Source organism: Carassius carassius, chromosome 6 (genome assembly GCF_963082965.1).
Source record: "Carassius carassius chromosome 6, fCarCar2.1, whole genome shotgun sequence".
Taxonomy (NCBI): Eukaryota; Metazoa; Chordata; class Actinopteri; order Cypriniformes; family Cyprinidae; genus Carassius; species Carassius carassius.
In genome coordinates this window covers 38,809,597-38,831,396 of record NC_081760.1, presented here as the reverse complement: position 1 = coordinate 38,831,396, position 21,800 = coordinate 38,809,597, and the positions used below count along the sequence as shown (strand labels likewise).

The window sequence follows — 21,800 nt, the reverse complement described above, 5'->3', positions numbered from 1 at the left end:
ACAACCTTTTGAACATGCTGCCTTTATCATATCTATGTAAGCAACAAAAATGTGAATTTGTAAAAAGGCTGACGTCATGTGCATGCATATAATGTTTTCGAAGGGTGTTTCAAGATCGCCAACTACTGGCCTGGCATGCATAACATAGTATTCTTTAGAATAGTGTTTTTTTGTTTGTTTGTTTTTTATCCAATGAAATCACTATTTTTGTGTACATTTTACTTAATTTTTTCATGTTATTCTACTCATTTTGAATGGTTAATTCTACTTAATTAAAATGTGTTAAATTTAATTAATAATATTTCTTGTAAATTTTTGAGACAATTTTACTGAATAAATATAATCACTTTTTAAAGTGTACACAAAAATCCTTGTCAGACCAACAAAATTACCCCAAATATTGCCCCAACAGTTGTGAATAAATTATGCAGTTACTGTCATATCATTATTGTTTTGCTGTCCGCTGACTTAATTTCAACTTTTTATTATTGTTAGTTATTTGTTGTTCTGTGATGTAAAGAGCTCATCTTTTTAACATGTGTTTGTTGTCACCATTCTTGAGGTTTTTGTGTCTGGTATTGAGCCCTAGATTATGTTGAACAGGCTATGTAAATTTCTGATTGTAACACTCTTGTAAGTTGTTTTACAAAAAAAAAAAGTCAGTGTTGTCTGCTTATTCGATTATCATGGCTTTGTCATGTGAAAACAGTCATAGCTTCTTTAAATGTGGTGACTTAAAAAAAGTTTGTTTATTTCAACAATAGTAATTGTTTTTTTTCAGATTCTGTGACAATAATTTTTCTATTAGAAAAATACCTGGTAATCTGAAATCAAAAGAGTAAGCTTTTACAGACTTGAAATTTCCAGCAACTTGAAAAACTTAACTGACACAAATTAATAATTATAGTTCTTCAAATCTTAAAAAATAAGTTGAGATTTTTAACTCAAAACTTCTGTGCAGACACTTGCCTTGAAAATTTGAGTTTAACTAATTGTGCAGGTACAAAACAAAACAACTTACCAAAAAAAACATGAAAAATTCAGGCTTTAAGACATGAACACTTATCATATGATCCTCAACAGTGGTGACAATATTTTTTCATACTGCAGTGCATGATGGGAGTTTTTACTATGGTGTTACCCAGCTTGCATTGAATTATGAAGTATTTTGTTGATTGTCACCATTGTTGAGATTTGTATACTGGTTCTTGATGTCTGAGTCTGTCTGAACAGTAGCAATGGCAATTGCTTCAAGTATTTCAACAAAGTGGTTGGTAAAAGAATAACTTTTTGGAAAAAATTTGCTCAATTTAACATTTACCAAAAAAAAGCAGGTAAGTTACAGGCAGAGGAATAAAGTCCAGGGATCCATCATGCGCTTCACCATTAAGCCACTGAATGTCACCATTGTTGAGCTTCATATGTTGGGTCATGATGTCTGTGTGTCTTAGTTCTTAGCTAGAACAAGGGATGTTATGTTTATGTCCATTACATACAATTAATTTAAAATTAATTCATTATAACTATTAAACCGACAGTTCATTTGAATGTTACAGTCACAAGGTTGGTTATTTAAAAACTAAACATATATAAATGTAAAAAAGTTGTTTTGGAAATAAATAGGCTGCCACCTTATTATTTATTTTATAATGTAAAAACAGCTCAAAGCTCTTTACTGCAAAGCACTGATATGACTGCTTTATAACAGCACATTCAGTTTTACAGAGATATATTTAACACTGCAAACACTGAACTCCATGATGATGGCATCATTTTAACCAATAAAATATCAGCATCCGATCCTCTGTAATGCTCAATAACAACAGGTGTTCATCACTAATGCACAATCATCATTTAATAAGTCTCTTAATTATCTCATTGACTTTAATACTTTAAGGACTTGGGATTTAACTTGAGAATCGTTTCGGACTCGGAAATAATCACTTGGTTCCTCCTCTGGTGAAATCAGCTGCTGAGCTCATGGGTGGAGAAAAAATATGGCAGTACTTTTAGGGGGCTTTTACACTGGGCTTGTTTGCTGCGGTCCGAGCCCGAGCACGATTGTTCCTTGCGCTGCCCGCAGCGTTGCTCTGCTTTCATACTCAAAAGTTGTATCGAACGCAGTTGCGTTTGCAGTCACCTTACGTCATCGCAAACGCACACGGAAAACTCAATGAGAACACAACACGACTGAGCATAGTTGTAATTTTTTTGTTATGTTGGTGCTATTATGCACAACATAGTGTATGACAACTGTGTTTATGTTCATTGCATTGTGTAATTCAGTACGTCTCCAGTACATATCAATGTATTTCTTCCATTCGTGGTTTTCGTGTGTTGAAGAAGCAATGATATAGAACAGTTATGAATGTGCAGGGTACTTCATCTTCTGGACAAGTGTGCACTAGAGTCCATATTGCTTGCACATTCACGCAAACCGTGGCACAGTTCGGGAGAAACCGAATTCAGACCACCTACTCCAGGTAGCCAGGTTCGGTACCCCAGTGCACACCAGGATCCGATGACCGCGTTCACATTTTTCATGCGAACCGTGCCCAGTCCCGCACTAAACTGCCAGTGTGAAAGGCCTCTTACTCTTTAGCCCCTGGACTTCCCATCTCTGTTCCTTGGGAGTGAATCTTCCTTAATGATGAGTACAGAGGTTGGACTTTTAAGTAACAAGCAAATTTTCAAGTCAAATCCCAAGTCATCAAAGTGTTAACGTTAATGAGATAATTAAATGGCTAATTAGAAGATGATTGTGAATTAGTGATGAACACCTGCTGTTATTGAGAATTACAGAGGATCAGATGTTGATGTTTTATTGGTTAAAATGGTGTCACCATCATCAGTGTATGCTTTAGTTATGCTCTTGACCTCCCGTGTGAATGAATAAATTTCAAAATAACCTTGTATGTTTGGGTTTTATCTGTTCTGTGAAGCTACAGGATGTGCTCAAAGTGCTATATATGCACATCATTCAAATATACTTTTCTAATGCATTCAAAGCTCTTTTTAGACACACACAGACATAAATAACCAGCATATGAATAAAAAAAAAATGTGACAATCAACAAACCTTTTTGCTGCAAAGCATGCTGGGTTACATGACAGTAAAAGCTCTCATCATACACTGCTGTATGAAAAATTAATGTCACCACTGTTTAGGATTTTATAATGCAGTGGTTCCCAACCTTTTTCAGCTCACGGCCCACACAACCAAGCACATATGTTTGCGCGGCCCACTGCAAAAAAAAATTAACTGACCCCGTTAATAACTTAGTATTCAGAAGCTAGATTGTTAACTGTATTTATTGAATGAACTAGGACTGTGCGATATGGAGAGAAAAAAAACACTCGCGATTTCTTTGAAATTTTTTCTTCAAAAAGTTGTAACGTCTCTAGAACAGACATAAGTCAAAATAATCACTATAGTAAAGGTGTAACGAAATGTATAGACTTATGGCAAAAAAAAAAAAAAAAAAAAAATTTATATATATATATATATATATATATATATATATAAATAAAACCTTTGTGCAGGTTTTTTTTTTCAATGCATTGTTCATTAATTGTAGCGGTGCTTCAGGTGTTAAAATAGATTTGTTATACATTATACAGGTTCACACATAGGCCTACTCGTCTGCAGTGCGTATACAGTCTGTGTAAGCGGTTCAGAAGCAGCAGCGAGAGCGCATTATTGTAACGCGAAAGCACATGAAAATAATGCACGAGCGCGAATCTCTCTGTTCGCATGCAGATTTCCTTTTTCTATGTCACAAAACCAGACGTGCTTGCTCAGATACACGCTGCTATCGCCCGGAGAGAGTGCAAGCACTTAAAACGTGTCTCCTCTCAATTAAACTGCGTTCTGCGCACTAACAACTCTCTCTATGCTCATGTGCTAATTATTTTCGCACGTTTTTATTTCTAGCCTTTTACCGCGTGCAGTGTGAATGCTCTGATCCGTTAACATGGGCTCAGAAAAAAGGTGCATCACGGACAGTGTATGAACCTGGAGTTAGGCATATGCCCAGTCTGTTCTGTTGCATTCTGATTGGTTCTGACAGCATACTGCGGGAGGTCAGGGCCGCGGAAAATCGTGCTATAAAGCCATTTAGAAATTGCGCACGCTCAAATCGTGATTTTATGACCATTTCTATTAATCGCACAGCCCTAGAATGGACTGGAAATGAACAGAAAATAACTCGGGCTGCACCGCTCAGCAAAACGAGAAAACCAGATCCAGCCAGAGCTCGGCAGCGGATAGACAGTCAGCAGAGCAAGCAGTCAGGAGGAAACATGTTGACAGCCATTTATTCTTGTTTGAATTTGTTGTTCTGTAGCATATGCAGCAAAAATAAAAAAATGGTGGTTTATTCTTAAAATAATCAGCCAGCTCGAATAGTGGAAGCAAAGTTACAGTTTAATATTTATTTTTTTTGTTATTTATTTCTATATATGAAATTATGTTATTATGTTATGACTTAGACATTTTTATATATGTTAACAATATTATAATTGGCGGCCCACCTGCAATAAAGAGAGACCACTTTATGATGAATTATGAATATACTGCACAATCATCATTTAATAAGTCACTTAATTAATAATCTTATTTACTTTAACTCTTTGAGGACTTGTGATATGACTTGAAGACTTGCTTGTGATTGAAAGTTACACCTCTGCTAGAAGGCTATAGGCAGGTGTGTTTTTTCAGGGTAGGAGCTAACCTCTGCAGGGACACCAGCTCTCCAGGACTGAGTTTGCCCATGCCTGGTTTAGAAGGACTGCTTAGTAGTGATGGCGAGATGAAGCCTCATAAAGCTTTAAGATTTCATCTAAGTGGTTGGCAAAAGGCTTATTTTATGGATGCTTAATTTGCTCACAATACCACCTGGTGGCCAAAGAGTGCAAAAAAACAGATATATTACAGACAGAGGTGGGTAGTCCAGGGAGAAGGGTATAACTGCAGCCTGGAGATCTCTGAATAGGGGAGGGAACTCCAAAACGGAGTGGGAGCTCCAAAATGGGGCGTGGCTTCCTCCCATTGAGAGACAGGTGTATGACACGCATGCACAATTTCCCCCCAATCCAGTTTTGAAGTTTTTATTGGTTGTGTAAGTTAAAGTGTTTCCTAAATTATGCAACAAAAATTCTAACCCCTAAACCTACCCCACACCGTACCTTTACCATGGAAATTGACTGAATGGTGGGATTGGCACTAAATAGCGTGGTAAAGAAAGTTGCAGTTCAGGAGATAAACAGTTGATAAGATTATGTGATATGAGACTCACCGGACAATGGCACCTTTTTAGTTACACCCAGCATCAGTACGCCTTCCTAGCCTGTGAATTTTGTGCCCCGGGACGGCCCCGTTGAACGGAATAAAACAATAGAGTAAAATCTTTTCTCTCCACTGGGACTCCGCTGCTTTTGTATGACTAACTCCGTTAAACTACAGCATGCAAACAAGTTTCTAATCTAGCTTTAAAAATAAGATTAATCTATGTAATGCAAATAGAAAATTTACATTTAGACACACTGACACATCAAGAAGCAGCATATGAATCTCATCAGTGGTGACAATCAACAAAATTTTTAATGCAGCAATGCAGTATGAATAATCATTTATGGTGGCGTTTGCTCAGTGAGGTTTTTCTTTTCTTTAATAATCACATGTTGCTAGAAATCACTGCACAAAAAATTGACACTGGAAGGGCAAAATGCAATATGCCCCTGAGGGGGCACATCTTGTAGCTTTTGGTCTCTCAACCGAGGTTGCTGAGATCATCCTTCAATCCAGAACTCCCTCCATGAGGAAACTATACACCTTGAGGTGGAAACCTTTCACCTCCTGGTGCGAAGACTGCCAGCACGACCCAGTTATTTGCCCAGTTTGGACAGTTCTGGAGTTCCTTCTCTCTGCAGGTTTGACCCGCTCCACCTTGAGGGTCTATGTGGCGGCCATTACAGTCTACCGTGCCCCTCTTGATGGTCATTCAGTGGGCAGACACCCTCTGGTTACATGTTTCCTCTGTGGTGCACTTAGGCTGAGGCCTCCGGCCAGAAGAAGTGGTTGATCAGGATGCTATCCTAAAACCTTGAGTCCTCTGATCTCCCCACACCATTGGGAGTCAAGGCTCACTTGAACCGCAGTATGGCAGCCTCCAAGGCCTTCTTGTCAGGTGTGTCTATACAGGACATCTGCAACGCAGCTGGACGGTCCACGCCCCTCACATTCATCAGATTTGATGGTTTAGATCTGCGAGCCACTTATGGCTCTTCTTTCTATTGCCTTAGCTGTGCTCCTTGTATACACACTAGGCAGGGACTTGCAAGTCTGGCGGCGTGGGAATTCTTGTTCCCACAGCGTTTTGGATCCAGCTCAATTTCCTGAAGGGGAACGTCCCAGGTTACGTATGTAACTATGGTTCTCCGAAGGGAACTAGATGCTGCGTCTCAAAGCCATACTTCCGGCATCCCTGCCAGAGTTCGCTTCACTCCTAGAAGCTGACGCTCGTTCCACCTCACATGCTTTTATAGCTTCCTGGTCGCCCATTCATGAGACTGATTTCACATATTATTCAGAGTTGGTCATGCTGAAGGGCATTACCATAGCGTTTGGGACGCAGCGTCTCATTCCCTTCGGGGAACCATGGTGACATACATAACCTAGGACGTTTTTCTTGGGGTCAAATTGACCCCACACATTATTTATGTTGCAATTCTTGATGACAAAAAGGACTGTTATGTGTTCCTTACTGATGTTTTGATTGTGATGATGTTCTGTTTAAAAATAAAATCCTTCTAAATGTTTGAAAATGTGTTTGTTTTTCCCGGGGTCAAATTGACCCCAAACATAACTCTGGTTACTATCCTTGATAAAATAAATTGTTTTTTTCTTTTCAAATGTTATAGATTACAAAAATCTATACTTAGAAATATTATAAAACAAATAAAACACCAAATATATATATACTTTTCAAATTTTAGGTCAATCAGTAAGATTTTATGGTGATTTGTAAATGTTTCCATAGTCGTGCAATGGGTATTCTGGATTTATAAGGGGTGGTGGGTGGATTTCAACTTCAAAGGTTATTTAAGTAGTCAACAAAGACATAAATTACCTGAGAGACAAACCTTTGTAAAAAAAAAAAAAATCATATTCTTGAGGTTTAGATTTCTGGGGTCAAAATGACCCCAGTGGGTAACAGATGTTATCAGATTTGAGGGTAACAGGAGGGTTAACTTTTTTTAATTTGGTAAATCTGACATTTACATTTTACAGTATATTACTTTTTTCCTTAACTTAACGGCCACAAACTGCAGAAAAACAACTTTTTGCTGGCAACCATTAATGTACGGCAATAAACTGTAGAAAAACAATTATTCACTGGCAGCAGGGGTGTTTTTCTACAGTTTGTTTCCTGTAAATTAATTACAGTTTATTACTGTTAAATTATGTTTCATGCTGTTTTTTTCTTCATCTTAAATCTTTAACCCTTTAAACCCCAAAACAAAATCCTCAGTTTTAAATGAACACTTATAATGTGTGCACACTACAGAGTGTTTGAGTAACACTAAATCAGTGAAGTTAATTAGATAATTCTGTGATTAATTGATGATTGAACATTAGTGATGAACACCTGCTATTAACAAACAGAATCACTAAAGGAAAGAAAAACACAAGAACTGACTTCAGCCACAACCTTAGATGAAATCAATTGAAATAAGATAATTAATTAAATCTTTCAAGATCTGATTAAACAACTCCTAAAACAGCTTCACCAGATTCTCATTACTAACCAGACTGACTTTATTTCTGTCAGATGTCTACAGAAGATCTTATTGAGAGTTAAATAGGTTTAGGTGTTTTTTTCACTACCATGATGGAGATCAGTGTTTACTTTAGTTGGGCTCTTGAACGTGACTTCTCAACAACTAAGGCTTTTTTTTCTTACATGCTGTAACAACGCATCTTTGGAACCTGTTATAACAAAAAAAAAAAAAAGTTGACAAAAGAAAAAATCTGGTGTTGTTGTTTATAGATTGACAAGAACAAACGCTCTATTGTTTCTGATCCAATCCTGTGTCCCTTCTCTCATTGAATATTGATACTACAGCAAAATAAGAAACACTGCTGAGCTTTAAGTTATGAAAGACTGTTAAGAAAATTTCACTCATAAAAAAAACCTTCGCTGAAATTTAAACAGAGACATCGATAATTAGCGTATGAATCACAACAATGGTGACAATCCACAAAATAAATAAACAGATTTGAACAAAATTCAAGAAAATAAGTGAACATTTCAGTGTCTTAATTTATTCATGCCGCAATGCATGCTGGGAGTCATGGATGGGTTTTATCCTGTGCTTGTACCCAGCATGCATTGCATCATAAACCTTTTGATTATCACCATTGTTGAGATTCATATGCTGATTGTTGATGTCTCTCTTTGAGTGTTGCGGACACCACTGCCCAAAATTTTTAAAACTCAAACTGGCTTTAAAAATATGTTTAGATTATCACATTACTGTTCATTCTCATAAAATTGAAGGAAAAAAAATTTGTCTAACTCACTCAAATATTTCAACACCAAACTAATATTTGACTACTATAGCAACTCTTTAAATCAGTCTAGTAGATCATGCCTGACAGAAACAGCCATAATCACTTGTCTATCAAAATTTATATTGCTGTAACAGATGTACCATAAAGATACAAATACAGCAATGAAAGAACATTTAAAGTACAAAAGTCAAGGGTCAGGAGCCCAACTAAAGCAAACACTGATCTCCACAACGGTTACGCTTAACGAAACTAACATTATCATCTAAATCTCTGTAATTCTCAGTAAGATCTTTTGATCTCTGATCTCTGATCTGATAGAAATAAAGTCATTCTGGTTAGTAATGAGTGAAGTTGGTAAAGCTGTTTGTTGATTGTATAAATATTCAGTTGATTACATCTAAAGCTGTGGCTGAAGTCAGTTGTAGTTCATGTGTTTGTCTTGTTTCTTTTTTCTTCAGTGATTCTACTCGTTAACAGCAGCTGTTGACCATTGTCTGAATTCACTCATTAGTTTTCATTCTCTCTATCAGGTGGACTATATTAGTAAACTCATGTAGGGAATAGTGAATGAGGGTGTAGGGTGTGATTTGAAACACAGCCGCTGAGTGTCGACTTTGAACGTTGTTATTTACGATATAGCAGTAGGCTACCTTCTCGAAAACGATGAATATTACCCAGAATGCACTGTTTTAATTAAAGAAATTTGGCCGTTTTTTTACAGCGATTATTAACAGTGCAGGTATCCTGCTGCTACATATCGTAAATTAACAACGTTCAAAGTCGACTATTCTCTTTCCTTTAGTGATTCTGTTTGTTAACAGCAGCTGTTCATCACTAATGCTCAATCATCAATTAATCACAGAATTGTCTCATTAACTTCACTGATTCAGTGTTACTCTAACACTCTGTAGTGTGCACACGCTATAAGTGTTCATTTAAAACTGAGGATTTTGTTGTGGGCTTTAAATGGTTAAAAATTTAAGATGAAGAAGAAACAGCATGAAACATAATTTAACAGTAATAAACTGTAATTAATTTAAAGGAAACAAACTGTAGAAAAACAGTTATTTACTGGCACCCCTGCTGCCAGTAAATAACTGTTTTTCTACAGTTTGTTGCCGTAAATTAATGGTTGCCAGCAAAAAAAAAAAAAAAGTGTTTTTCTACAGTTTGTTGCCGTTAAGTCAAGGAAAAACAGTAATATACTGTCAAATGTAAAGTCAGATTTACCAAATTAAAAAATAAATAAAATAACTAAAATATTTGTGAACATCCATAGAAAAAAAATTATGCAAAGTCATACACTGATAAAGAGAGTAAATACTGAACTCAACTGTATTAATGTGTTTGCACAAGAGAGATCTGTTAATGTAGTTTTGTTGTTCACCATTGTGTTGGAGAGTAGAACCTGTGCTTCAGTCAATGATGAGCCACACATTCTGATCTTCTGCTGCTTTATATAAAGACAGTAAATGTGGAGTCGCTGATACAGTGGTGATCTCTGTGTTAAGTACTTCAGCACATACATGTGTGCTATAGCTGACAATGAACTGCAGTGATTTGAGTGAAAGTCATGTATTTAGTAACTTTACTACTACACATTAACTGTTTGTAAAACACAAAAACACTAAACCTCAATAAACACAAGCATCTAAACAGACAATGAACTAACTGTAATAGTTAGATGTTCACTTGGTATTGTTCTAAAAAAATTACAATGTTACATACAAATATTACAAACACATTGTAAAACTGTACATTTATTTGTAGGTGTTGCTATGATGATATCTGTCAGAATGGCTCCTCATCTTCCTCTGATCTTTTTTACTATGATGCTCAGTAAGTGACTGCAATACTTCAGAAACACTCAAGAGAGAGGGAGAGTTGCCTTGATGCCATTTGTTCAAAATGAATTCTGTGTTTCAGGGGTTTCTATGGCTGATTGGGGTGTGATTTACAGTCATTCACACATCTGTGCACTAAAGAACTCATCAGTGATAATGAGCTGCTCTTATACATACCCCACTGGACATCAAATCGAGAAAGTGTTCTGGACCAAAACAAATGTTAAAGCAAAAGAAGAATTTACAGATCTGTTTGAGGATCCTGAATACAGTCAGAGGCTTCAGTATCTGGGAGACAAACAGCAGAACTGCACCATCAGACTGAGTCATGTGACACAGAAGGACCAACACATGTACTATTTCAGATTCATAACTAATATAGATAAATGGCTTGGTAAACCAGGAGTGAATCTTACTGTCACAGGTGACTCATGATGCTGAGCTCTTTTTCTGTGCATTATGTTGAATAATAATCAGTGTATGACAGCAGCACTGGATATAATGTGTGTGATATGTTCAGATCTTCAGGTGGAGGCTCCTGAGAGAGTGACAGAGGGTCATAATGTCAGTCTGACATGTAAAAGTGGCTGCACTTTGACTGACAGAGCAACATTCATCTGGTACAGAAACTCACAACCATTAACTGAGAGAAGAGACAGAAACAATCAACTCCTGCTGCAATCAGTCAGAGGAGAGGATGCAGGCAGATACAGCTGTGCTCTACATGGACACAGTTACATCTCTCCTGCTGCTCAGCTCACTATCACCTGTGAGTACACTGTCAGAAATAAGGGTACAGTAAGAGTCCATTTCTGTCCCCCAAGATACAATCTACACTGTAAAACCCAGCAAGTTCACTTAACTCAAAAAAATAGTTGAAACAGATTACATCAAAAAATTTAAGTCAAATAAACTTTTTTTTTTTCATTCAAATATATATATTTTAAGTGTCTGTTACCATACACTGTAAACCCTAATAAGATCACAGAACCCTTAAGATTACATTAAATTAGAAATTATAGTGAGTGAGTGAAGTGAGTGAGTGAAGTGACATTCAGCCAAGTATGGTGACCCATACTCAGAATTTGTGCTCTGCATTTAACCCATCCGAAGTGCACACACACACTGTGAACACACACCCGGAGCAGTGGGCAGCCATTTATGCTGCTGCGCCCGGGGAGCAGTTGAGGGTTCGATGCCTTGCTCAAGGGCACCTAAGTCGTGGTATTGAAGGTGGAGAGAGAACTGTACATGCACTCCCCCCACCCACAATTCCTGTGTTCTAAACTATCTCAGTTACCTTATAAATGTTAATATTTCTCAACTTATAATTAGAGAGTACTTTACTCAAAATATTTTCTATTTTTCAACTCAGATAATGAAGAAAATACACTCAACATTAGTCTATTGTTGTCCATCCTCAACCTAACCACATACTCTACTCTTCACCACAACGGTAACACTACAAAAACAGCATAATAGAAACCTTTGTAAGTTCTAACATAACACAACATTTAAATACTAACTTAAGTCCCTCTATGTTAATCTTGTGTAAAAACACACAAAATAACACATATTTTCTACATTTATTTTCCTTGTTTTCTGATGCAAAGCATGCTGGGAACTTGAAAACGCAATTATTTTAAGTTCACCTTACTACAACAAAATTTTGAGTTTACAGAACTTATTCAAATTTAGTCCAATGAACTTTCATTATTATTTGAGTGCAATTAACTAATTTCATTTGATTAGTTTCACTGTTCGGTTGTGATGGCAAAATGAAGCCTCTTGAAGCATTAAGATTTTCAGCCAAGTGGTTAACAAACGGGTTAATTTCTGGAAACTTAATTTGCTCACAATACCACCTGGTGGCCAACGAGTGTAAACTAAGCAGATATATTACAGACAGAGGTGTAAAGTCCAGAGGTCAAAAAGTAAAAGTCCTGCCATATTTTTGCTCCACTCATTAACTCCCAAATCATTCCTTTGAAGTCACAAACTAGTCTCAAATCAAATCCCAAGTCCTCAAAGAGTTAAAATTAATGAGATAATTAAGTGACTAATTAAATGAAATTCGATTATTTATTGGTTACAATGATGCCACCATCATGGAGATCAGTGTTTGCTTTAGTTGGGCTTTTGACCCTTTTAATAATTCAAAGCAATCTGCTTCTCAACACTTGTGATTGTGTTACATAATAAATGTTAACACATTGTTGAATAAAAAGCTTGAAATGACAAATAAAATTGAACTTTTTACTTCTAAAACTTTAAAATGAACTTTATGATGGTGTCTGTGTTCAGATTGTGCCTTTCATTTGTTAAACAATGTTCAGCTATTACTGAACTACAAAAAAGTCCTATTAATCAAATATTATCTTAATGCTTAAATATTGGGATTTTAGATATGAGCACTTATCATATGATCCTCAACAGTGGTGACAATAATTATTCATGCTACAGTGCATGATGGGAGTTTTTACTATGGTGTTACCCAGCATGCACTTCAGCATGAAGCATTTTGTTGATTGTCACCATTGTTGAGATTCATATGCTGGGTCATGATGTCTGTGCGTCTAATTAGGAAAACATTGCAAAAATGTATATTCATTGCATAAATTAGATTTCAAAATAATTCATTATAACTGTTAAAAAACCAATACTACATTTGCATATGGCATTTCCAAAACTTTTACAGAGAAATATCTAACAAAAGAAGTCAAAGGTCAAGAGCCCAACTGGAGCAAACACCGATCTCCATGATGGTGGCATCATTTTAACCAAAAAAACATCAACATCTGATCCTCTGTAATTCTCAATAACACCAGGTGTTTATCACTAATGCACATCATCATTTAATTAGTCTCTTAATTATCACATTGACTTTAACTCTTTGATGACTTGGGATTTGACTCAAGACTAGTGTAAGACTTGAAAGGAATGACTTGGTTCCTCTTCTGGTGAAATCAGCTGCTGAGTTCATGGGTGGAACAAAAATATGGCAGGACATTTACTTTCTGACACCTGGACTTTACACCTATGTCTGTAATATATGTGCTTGTTTTACACTCGTTGGCCACCAGGTGGTATTGTGAGCAAATTAAGTTTCCAGGAATTAACCCTTTTGTGAACCAACTTGGCTGAAAATCTTAATGCTTCATGAGGCTTCATCTTGCCATCACTACTCTTCGGTTTTACAGTGTACACTAACGTACCCCATATGGCTTATTATTGGACCTCAAGGTACATGTATGTACTTTTTTGAGGGTCAAAAAGGTACATATATGTTCCCAAACATTAAAATGTACATATATGTACCGTTTCTTTTAAAGGTTAAGGTACAATTTGTAGAGCCAGCCCTGATTGGCTGCTTGAATCTCAATTTAAAATGGTTAATGGTTAGAGAGTCGGACTCCCAATCAAAAGGTTGTGAGTTCGAGTCCCGGGCCGGCAGGAATTGTGGGTGGGGGGAGTGCATGTACAGTTCTCTCTCCACCTTCAATACCACGACTTAGGTGCCCTTGAGCAAGGGATCGAACCCCCAACTGCTCCCCGGGCGCCGCAGCATAAATGGCTGCCCACTCCTCCGGGTGTGTGCTCACAGTGTGTGTGTGTGTTCACTGCTCTGTGTGTGTGCATTTCGGATGGGTTAAATGCAGAGCACGAATTCTGAGTATGGGTCACCATACTTGGCTGAATGTCACGTCACTTTAGTTGTGCAATTTGCCACTTGACTTGTCAGTGTTGTTCTTTAACTGCTGTCATTTTTTATTGTGGCTAAACCAGCAAAAGATCATGTGGCTCGAAGGTGCTGGTTGCTTGCTGTTGATTAATTTATCACCACATATGTGTGTCTGGTTCCCTGTTTTCATCCAAGTTGATGTGTGGTGTTAGTTAAGTATTGTTTCTTAAAGTGACTCAATGGGTCAACAGCTTGACACCCAGATGAATTTAAAGCAGATAATTTCAAGGATTAAAAAAAAAAAAAACTTTTCTTGTCACACAAACATCAAGATTCAGTGTATGAATCTCAACAATGGTGACATGCTTCATGCAGCAATGTATTCTGGGTACATCATGCAAAACTTATCTGTGGCACCCAGAATGCATTGCGGCATGAAACATGTCACCATTGTTGAGATTCATACACTAATTCTTGAGGTCTCTGTGTGTCTATGCATTACGTGGTTTGATGTGTTACATGAACAATGTAATTTAAAAAGATTAGAAAAAAAAAAGACATAAGTATGCAGGATTGTGTGTATTGTAACACATCTGCTATAGTCACTAATATTAAATTAATAGCATAGTTCACACTCCTGATTTTACCAGTTGAACAGACTGTCACATGCAATAATCTTTAATGTCAGCAAATAACCAACATCACTTGACGACATTTTTCTCTCTTTCTGTTTTCGCAGTAACAAATATAATTACAGTGGAAAAATGAATAGTAACACTGAAAAGACTTATACTGCCAAACTATATTATTTTAAATAAACCATCAACACCTCTGTTAATCTAAATAACAACTTTTTTACATCCAGCCAGAAATAAATCTTGATTATAAAAAGTGAAGTTGGTAATACTGTTTATGGAGTATTTACGCTAGAGTTTGGCATAAAACTGAGGTTGGGATTTCACTTTCAACCAACATCTGACTTCTGAGCAATGTCAGTCCACATCTAGTGTGATGGGAAAATGTAGTTCACTGAAAAGCTGCGCAATATCGCGTTCATAATCACAGATAAATCGCATGCGGTTATGACCGCGATATTGCGTAGTTTGTCAGCGATCTACGGCTCTGTTTATTAAGTGCAGCTCCAATTTGAAAGCAGCTGATGGACATTTACCGCTAATCACAGAACCATCTTTACTGACAAGACATGCATGACAATCGAATGCGATTAATCGTGCAGCCCTACGAGGAACCAAGTCATTCCTTCCAAGTCAAAAACAAGTCTTCAGTCAAATCCCAAGTCCTCAAAGAGTAAAAGTTAATGAGATAATTAAGTGACTAATTAAATGAAGATGCATTAGTGATGAACACCTGCTGTTTACAATCAACATCACTGAAGAAAATAGAAACACAAGAACTACAACTGAGTTTAAGCACAGCCTTGGATGAAATCAATTAAAAAAAAAAAAAACTTTGCCACCATAATTGTGGTGAGTATTTGCTTCAGTTGTGCTCTTGAGCCTTTAAGGAGTTTTTATAAATTTGCTTCTAAACAATTGCATTGTTTGTGTAATTTGTGCAATGCTAATGCAACTCTTGATCTAGCAGGTGACTTATGTTTTTGATGATTGTAAGATCTCAATTAAATTTCTTGATTAAGACGTTCAAAGAGAAGATTTTGTGTCTTAGTTGTTAGAGAGGACTGCAGTGTATTCACTGCTCTGTGTGCGCGCTTTGGATGTGTTAAATGCAGAGTACAAATTCTGAGTACGGGTCACAATACTCAACTGTATTCCCCTTTCACAAAAAGGAGAGAAATCTCATTATGAAAACGCCACCATATAATGCTTCAATATTAGGGGAAAAATAACACTTTTTGGAATTAGGCATTTAGCTATGAACATTTATCATGTGATCCTCAACAGTGGTGAAAATTAATATCCATACTGCAGTGCATTATGGGAGTTATTAATGTATTGCAACATCAAGCATTTTGTTGTTTGTCGCCATTGTAGAGAATCACATGATATGTTTGAATGAATGAATGAATGATGGTTCTTGATATATGTGTGCCTGAAAAGCACTGGAATTGAAACGTCTATATGTGTTACACAAATTTAAAATTAATACCCTGTAAATATTAGAGCAATTATTTTTTTTTTTGTGCATGCTGTAGCTTCACTGCAATTAATGAAAACCTAAACGTGTGATAAGAAAGAAAAAAAAAAATTTGAGACATAGTTAAACTAGCTCATTGTGACTATATGTTCTTCCTATGTCACAGTTCTGTCTTCTCCACAACACCACATGCAGAGCTACAGAGACAGATCTAACACAAGTCAAGGGTCAAGAGCACAACTAAACCAAACACTGATCTACATGATGGTGGCATCATTTTAACCAATAAAACATCAACATCTGATCCTCTGTAATTCTCAATAACAGCAGGTGTTAATCACTAATTCACAATCACTTGGAAGGAATGACTTAGTTCCTCTGGTTAAATCGGCTGCTGGACTTTTACTCTCTGGCCCCTGGACTTCCCACCTCTGTACAAAACTGTTCTCTTAAGGTACAAATCACAAGGGTACAAATTTGTACCCTATGCCAAGGGTACATAAGTTGTACCCTTGAGGGTACAGACCTAGTGACAAGCTATTGTACCCCTAAAGGAACAATTATGTACTTTATTTTCTGAGAGTGTACCCTCAAGGGTACAGCATTTGGAGGGGAAGTCGTGGCCTGGTGGTTAGAGAATCGGACTCCCAATCGAAGGGTTGTGGGTTCGAGTCCCGGGCCGGCAGGAATTGTGGGTGGGGGGAGTGCATGTACAGTTCTCTCACCACCCTCAATACCACGACTGAGGTGCCCTTGAGCAAGGCACCTAACCCCCAACTGCTCCCCAGGCGCCGCAGCATAAATGGCTGCCCACTGCTCCGGGTGTGTGTTCACAGTGTGTGCATTTCGGATGGGTTAAATGCAGAGCACAAATTCTGAGTATGGGTCACCATACTTGGCCGAATGTCACTTCACTTCACTTCACTTCACTTTATACCCTTGGCATAGGGTACATAAAACATCAACATCCGCCGCCGCGGAGGTATAAAGTGCATTTGCAGCCTTTGACCGCTGAGTGGCGCTTTAACCACAAGTTATCAAACAAGTGCATCAAAGCACATTTTCGCTAATAGACGTCAGTTAGTCGCTATAGTTCTGATGCTGCGCGTGTTCCAGGCAGGTTTTTGAGCTCGTAATCACTATTTTAATACCACGACTAACGACTTTGTACCGCCAAACTTTCTGAGCGCAAGGAATTGTAACTACAACCCGAATTCCGGAAAAGTTGGGACGTTTTTAAAATTTTAATAAAATGAAAACTAAAGGAATTTCAAATCACATGAGCCAATATTTTATTCACAATAGAACATAGATAACGTAGCAAATGTTTAAACTGAGAAATGTTACACTTTTATCCACTTAATTAGCTCATTTAACATTTAATGCCTGCTACAGGTCTCAAAATTTGGCACGGGGGCAACAAATGGCTAAAAAAGCAAGCAGTTGGGCTCTTGACCCTTGACTTCTGTCTTAGTGTTTTTTCTGGCTGTTATAACTGTGTGTTTCTAAAACACAATTGTTGTAATTTAAAAGCCCAGAAGAAATGACATCAGGTGTTAACCTGTACCTAGATGTAGGTTGTTATACTTTATATTGGTGATGATAATCATCAATTATTGAACTGTACGGAGTCTAATCTCTGATGAAACAGGTCTTGTGTAATTTGAATGATTATAGTAAAAGTGATTCCAAGTGGAAGTGGTTCTGTGATAATCAGTTAATCTGAATAACTTTGCAAACTGTGTAGTCTTGTACGGTGTCAATTAGTCACACACAGACATCAATAATCAGAATATGAACCTCAACAATGGTGACCATAAAAAAAATTCCTGCAGAGGATGCTGGGAGCCATGGATGAGTTTTGTACTACAATAGTACCCAGCATGCATTGCAGCATGTTTTTTTCGTCACCATTGTAGAGGTTCATATTCTGATTATTAATGTCAGTGTTTGACCAACTACTGGCATAGAAGAAATATTTATGTGTACAAAATGTGTAGAAAGTCTGTTTTATATTAACTGTTCACAGAACCACTGGTTCTTGGTGTCATTTTTACTAGGTCCACCTCTACAAATTACACTACACCTACTTCATCAGAGATTAGACTCCGTTGGATCAATAATTGTGAATAATGATGAATAGTTATCATCACCAATATAAAATATAACAGCCTACATCTAGATACAGGTTAACACCTGACAGCAATTTTTCTGGGCTTTTGAATTATAACAAATGTGTTTTAGAAACAGACGGTTATATCAGTCAGATAAAAAACACTAAGACAGAAGTCAACGGGTCAAGAGCCCAACTAAAGCAAACACTGATCTCTAACATGGTTACTTCAAATGAAACAATAAATCAACATCTAAACCTTAGTTCATTCTCAATAAGATCTTCTGTAGACGTCCGACAGAAATAAAGTCAGTCTGGTTATTAATAAGTGGAGATGGTGATGCTGTTTGTGGGGTTGTTTAATCAGATCTTGAGAGATTTCATGTTTTTTTTTTTTTCAGTTGATTTCATCTAAGGCTGTGTCTGAAGTCAGTTGTAGTTCTTGTCTTTCTCTTTTCTTCAGTAATTCTGTTTGTTAACAGCAGCTGTTCATCACTAATTCACAATTATCACTCAGTTAATCACTTAATTACTTAATTGCAATGTATATCTTCTTTCAGTGAACTCAACTGAATTAAGTTCAGAGTACTCATAACTGTTAGTTTTTTCAACTTAAATGGTTTAGGGCAATCGGTTGCCTCAAATGGTTTGAGTTAACATAACTTGTCAGGTTTGAGTGAGGCTGTGTCTGAAGTCAGCTGTAGTTCCTTTCTTTTCTTCAGTGATTCAGTTTGTTAACAGCAGGTGTTCATCACTAAAGCTCAATTATCAGTCAATTAATCACTTAATTACTTAATTGCAATGTATATCTTCTTTCAATGAACTCAACTGATTTAAGTTCAGAGTACTCATATCTGTTAGTTTTTTCAACTTAAATGGTTTAAGGCAATCAGTTGCCTCAAACGGTTTGAGTTAACATAACTTAAGGATATCTGTTTACTAAACCGTTTGAGTTAAGTTTACTTGTCGGGTTTTAAAGTCAAGGCAATCAGTTTACTCAAACGATTTGAGTTAAGTTAACTTGTCGGGTTTTACAGTGCAGTGACGTTAGCTGCCATGTTCTTTCTCTCAAAGGAAACGATTGAGCCACTTCATCAAATACTTAAGTTGTCATTTCAATAATCATACCATCTCAAAGTCACGTACCACAAGGATTTAAATTAACATATTTCACTAGTAGAAATCATGCAAAACAACTTTATATCTACATAATTTTAGTCACCGAACATAATACACGAAGAAAAACTTCCTCTTGAAATGTAGTTCAGCAACCAAACAGACCAAAAGGACGAATTTTGTAATCCACCAATCAGTGCTTTTGTTCTCTTATTGCTAGGCAGATTTCCTCCCATGGCCAATCACATTAAAGGAAGAACAGAGTGACATTGAGTTTTTCCAAAGGATTACTCATGATTTTGAGCTCACAACACTTGAAATCTTAAGTTTATGCATTTTGAAGGTAAATTAGTTAAATTAACTCATATTTTTAAGTGACAGGGCCAAAATGCTAAATTTTAAGTAATGTTTAGTCAACATTACTTGATTTTTTAAGTCAAGACAACATTAGGGTTTACAGTGAGATGTTTTCTTAAGGCGTTATAATGAATGCATAATGCATTATAAAAAGCCTTATGTTATATCAACCCAATAATAATCATAACAACAATTATATTACATCATCATACTTACATATTTTTGGTTATAAGTTTAAGAGTATGATTATTTAAAATGCACACAATGAACACAATATTAAATCTACTTAATTTACAGTATAATGGACTGTATCATATCTTGACATTAAGATCTGCACAGTATCTTACTACAGCTTGTGAGTTGAGACCTTACAAATAATGCAATATTGCCAAAGATGACCGATATCATCAGATCCATCAATGAACATGGAGAGAAATATTCTGATGCTGTGTCTCTGCATGTCATGTGTTAGTTTATTAGATGGGTTTTTTATAATTTCAGCTCATATTAGTATTTAAAAGAAAAATGCATTAGAGGTCTTTAATGATATGTTGATTGTTTTTAGATCCTCCCAAGAATGTCTCAGTGTCTATAAGTGGATCAGGTGTAATAGTGGAGGGAGATTCAGTGACTCTGATCTGCAGCAGTGATTCAAACCCTCCTGCTCTGAACTTCAGCTGGTTTAAGGAGAATCAAAGCTCAGCTGTTGGATTTGGACAGAGTTTCAGTGCACTACAGAGTGGACGCTTCTACTGTGAGGCTAACAATCAACATGGATCTCAGAGATCAGACGCTATTACTGTCACTGTTAAAGGTAGAACAGCTCATACATTTACATTACTCTTTCTGAAGTGAATCTGTTCAGATGTTTTACTCTGTTGTCTCTGTTGCAGGACGTCTGGTAAAACTGTACATATCTGTCGGTGTGATCTTTGGAGCTGCAGTTATCATAACAATGCTTATTTGGTAAGACGTGTTAAATTTACAGATATAACCTTCAGTAAAGGAATAAAAAAATAGTTGTAAGGTTAACTTTTTGGACATATTTAATTTTGTTTGAAAACCTTAGGAATAAAATGTAATTGGTATTGACCAAAGAAATATTATCACAGAAGAAATGCAAGAAATGCAAGTTTAATATTGTTATAATGTAACATATTAATTCTCTACTCTTTTATATAACACATTCATTGTTTTAAGGAGAAGCAGGATGAAAAAGAGAAAAAACACACTTGATACTCAGGTGAGAAAAAAATGAGTTTTTTAATCAATAGCCTCATCAATAACTAAGAGTTATGACTTTATAGTGAGTTTATAATCATAAGTTATTTATTTGTCTCAATTTTTTCTTTGTTTCTTTAATGTTGAAGATTAATCATTCCAGGCCTGATAATCAAATATGTACAGCATCTGATGTTGAGTCGACTGAACCTTTATATGAGAATGTTACGGTAAGTTGTTGTTTAAATCTGTTGATGTGAACGCTAATGAAATTATTATTATTATAGGTGACCTAATATATATTGTATGTTGATACATTTTTTATTACATTTTTTCTCCATTTTGTTTTATTGGCAAAGATGAATCATTCCAGACCTTGTGATATTGAGATGACTGAACCTGTGTATGAGAATACAATAGTAAGTGTTTTCACTTATTACCTAGAATATCAAATGTCTATTTACTAAGTATATGGTGCAGACAATATAATTTACTTCTCAAGATCAAGTAATTAAATTCCTTTTTATACTGTCCACGAATTTGAACTATATAATTTATTAAGTTATTAATTTATTTTCAGCATGACAAGCTGTAGTGTTTGGGACACTGCCTTTTTCGTCTCTCTGTGGGAGGAGCCCTGAATGATTGACAGTAGTGTCTTGATTTACAGAAATGTACTTACCAATTGGTTTTATCCAGAGAGACTTGCAGACGATGAGCCTTAAATATGCTGTAATTTTATTTGAGTTAAAGCATTAAAATATCTTATTAATTGGT

At 36.3% G+C, this 21,800-nt stretch overlaps 2 protein-coding genes across 2 annotated transcripts in view; both read left to right on the top strand.

Annotated features, from left to right (window-relative positions):
* LOC132141746 (uncharacterized) overlaps positions 1-12,744 on the top strand; it is a 28,842-nt gene extending 16,098 nt beyond the window's left edge. The window contains exons 3-6 of the mRNA XM_059551409.1: positions 10,346-10,414; positions 10,502-10,843; positions 10,940-11,217; positions 12,724-12,744. Of these exons, the coding sequence (XP_059407392.1) occupies positions 10,346-10,414; positions 10,502-10,843; positions 10,940-11,217; positions 12,724-12,744 (710 nt within the window). The remainder of the gene's footprint in view (positions 1-10,345; positions 10,415-10,501; positions 10,844-10,939; positions 11,218-12,723) is intronic.
* Positions 12,745-20,196: 7,452 nt separating this feature from the next.
* LOC132141745 (B-cell receptor CD22-like) lies at positions 20,197-21,800 on the top strand. Its single transcript, XM_059551407.1, has 7 exons — positions 20,197-20,269; positions 20,368-20,616; positions 20,696-20,768; positions 21,003-21,045; positions 21,173-21,253; positions 21,383-21,442; positions 21,604-21,800. Exons 1-7 carry the CDS (start codon positions 20,197-20,199, stop codon positions 21,616-21,618), a joined length of 594 nt encoding a protein of 197 aa, XP_059407390.1. The 3' UTR covers positions 21,619-21,800.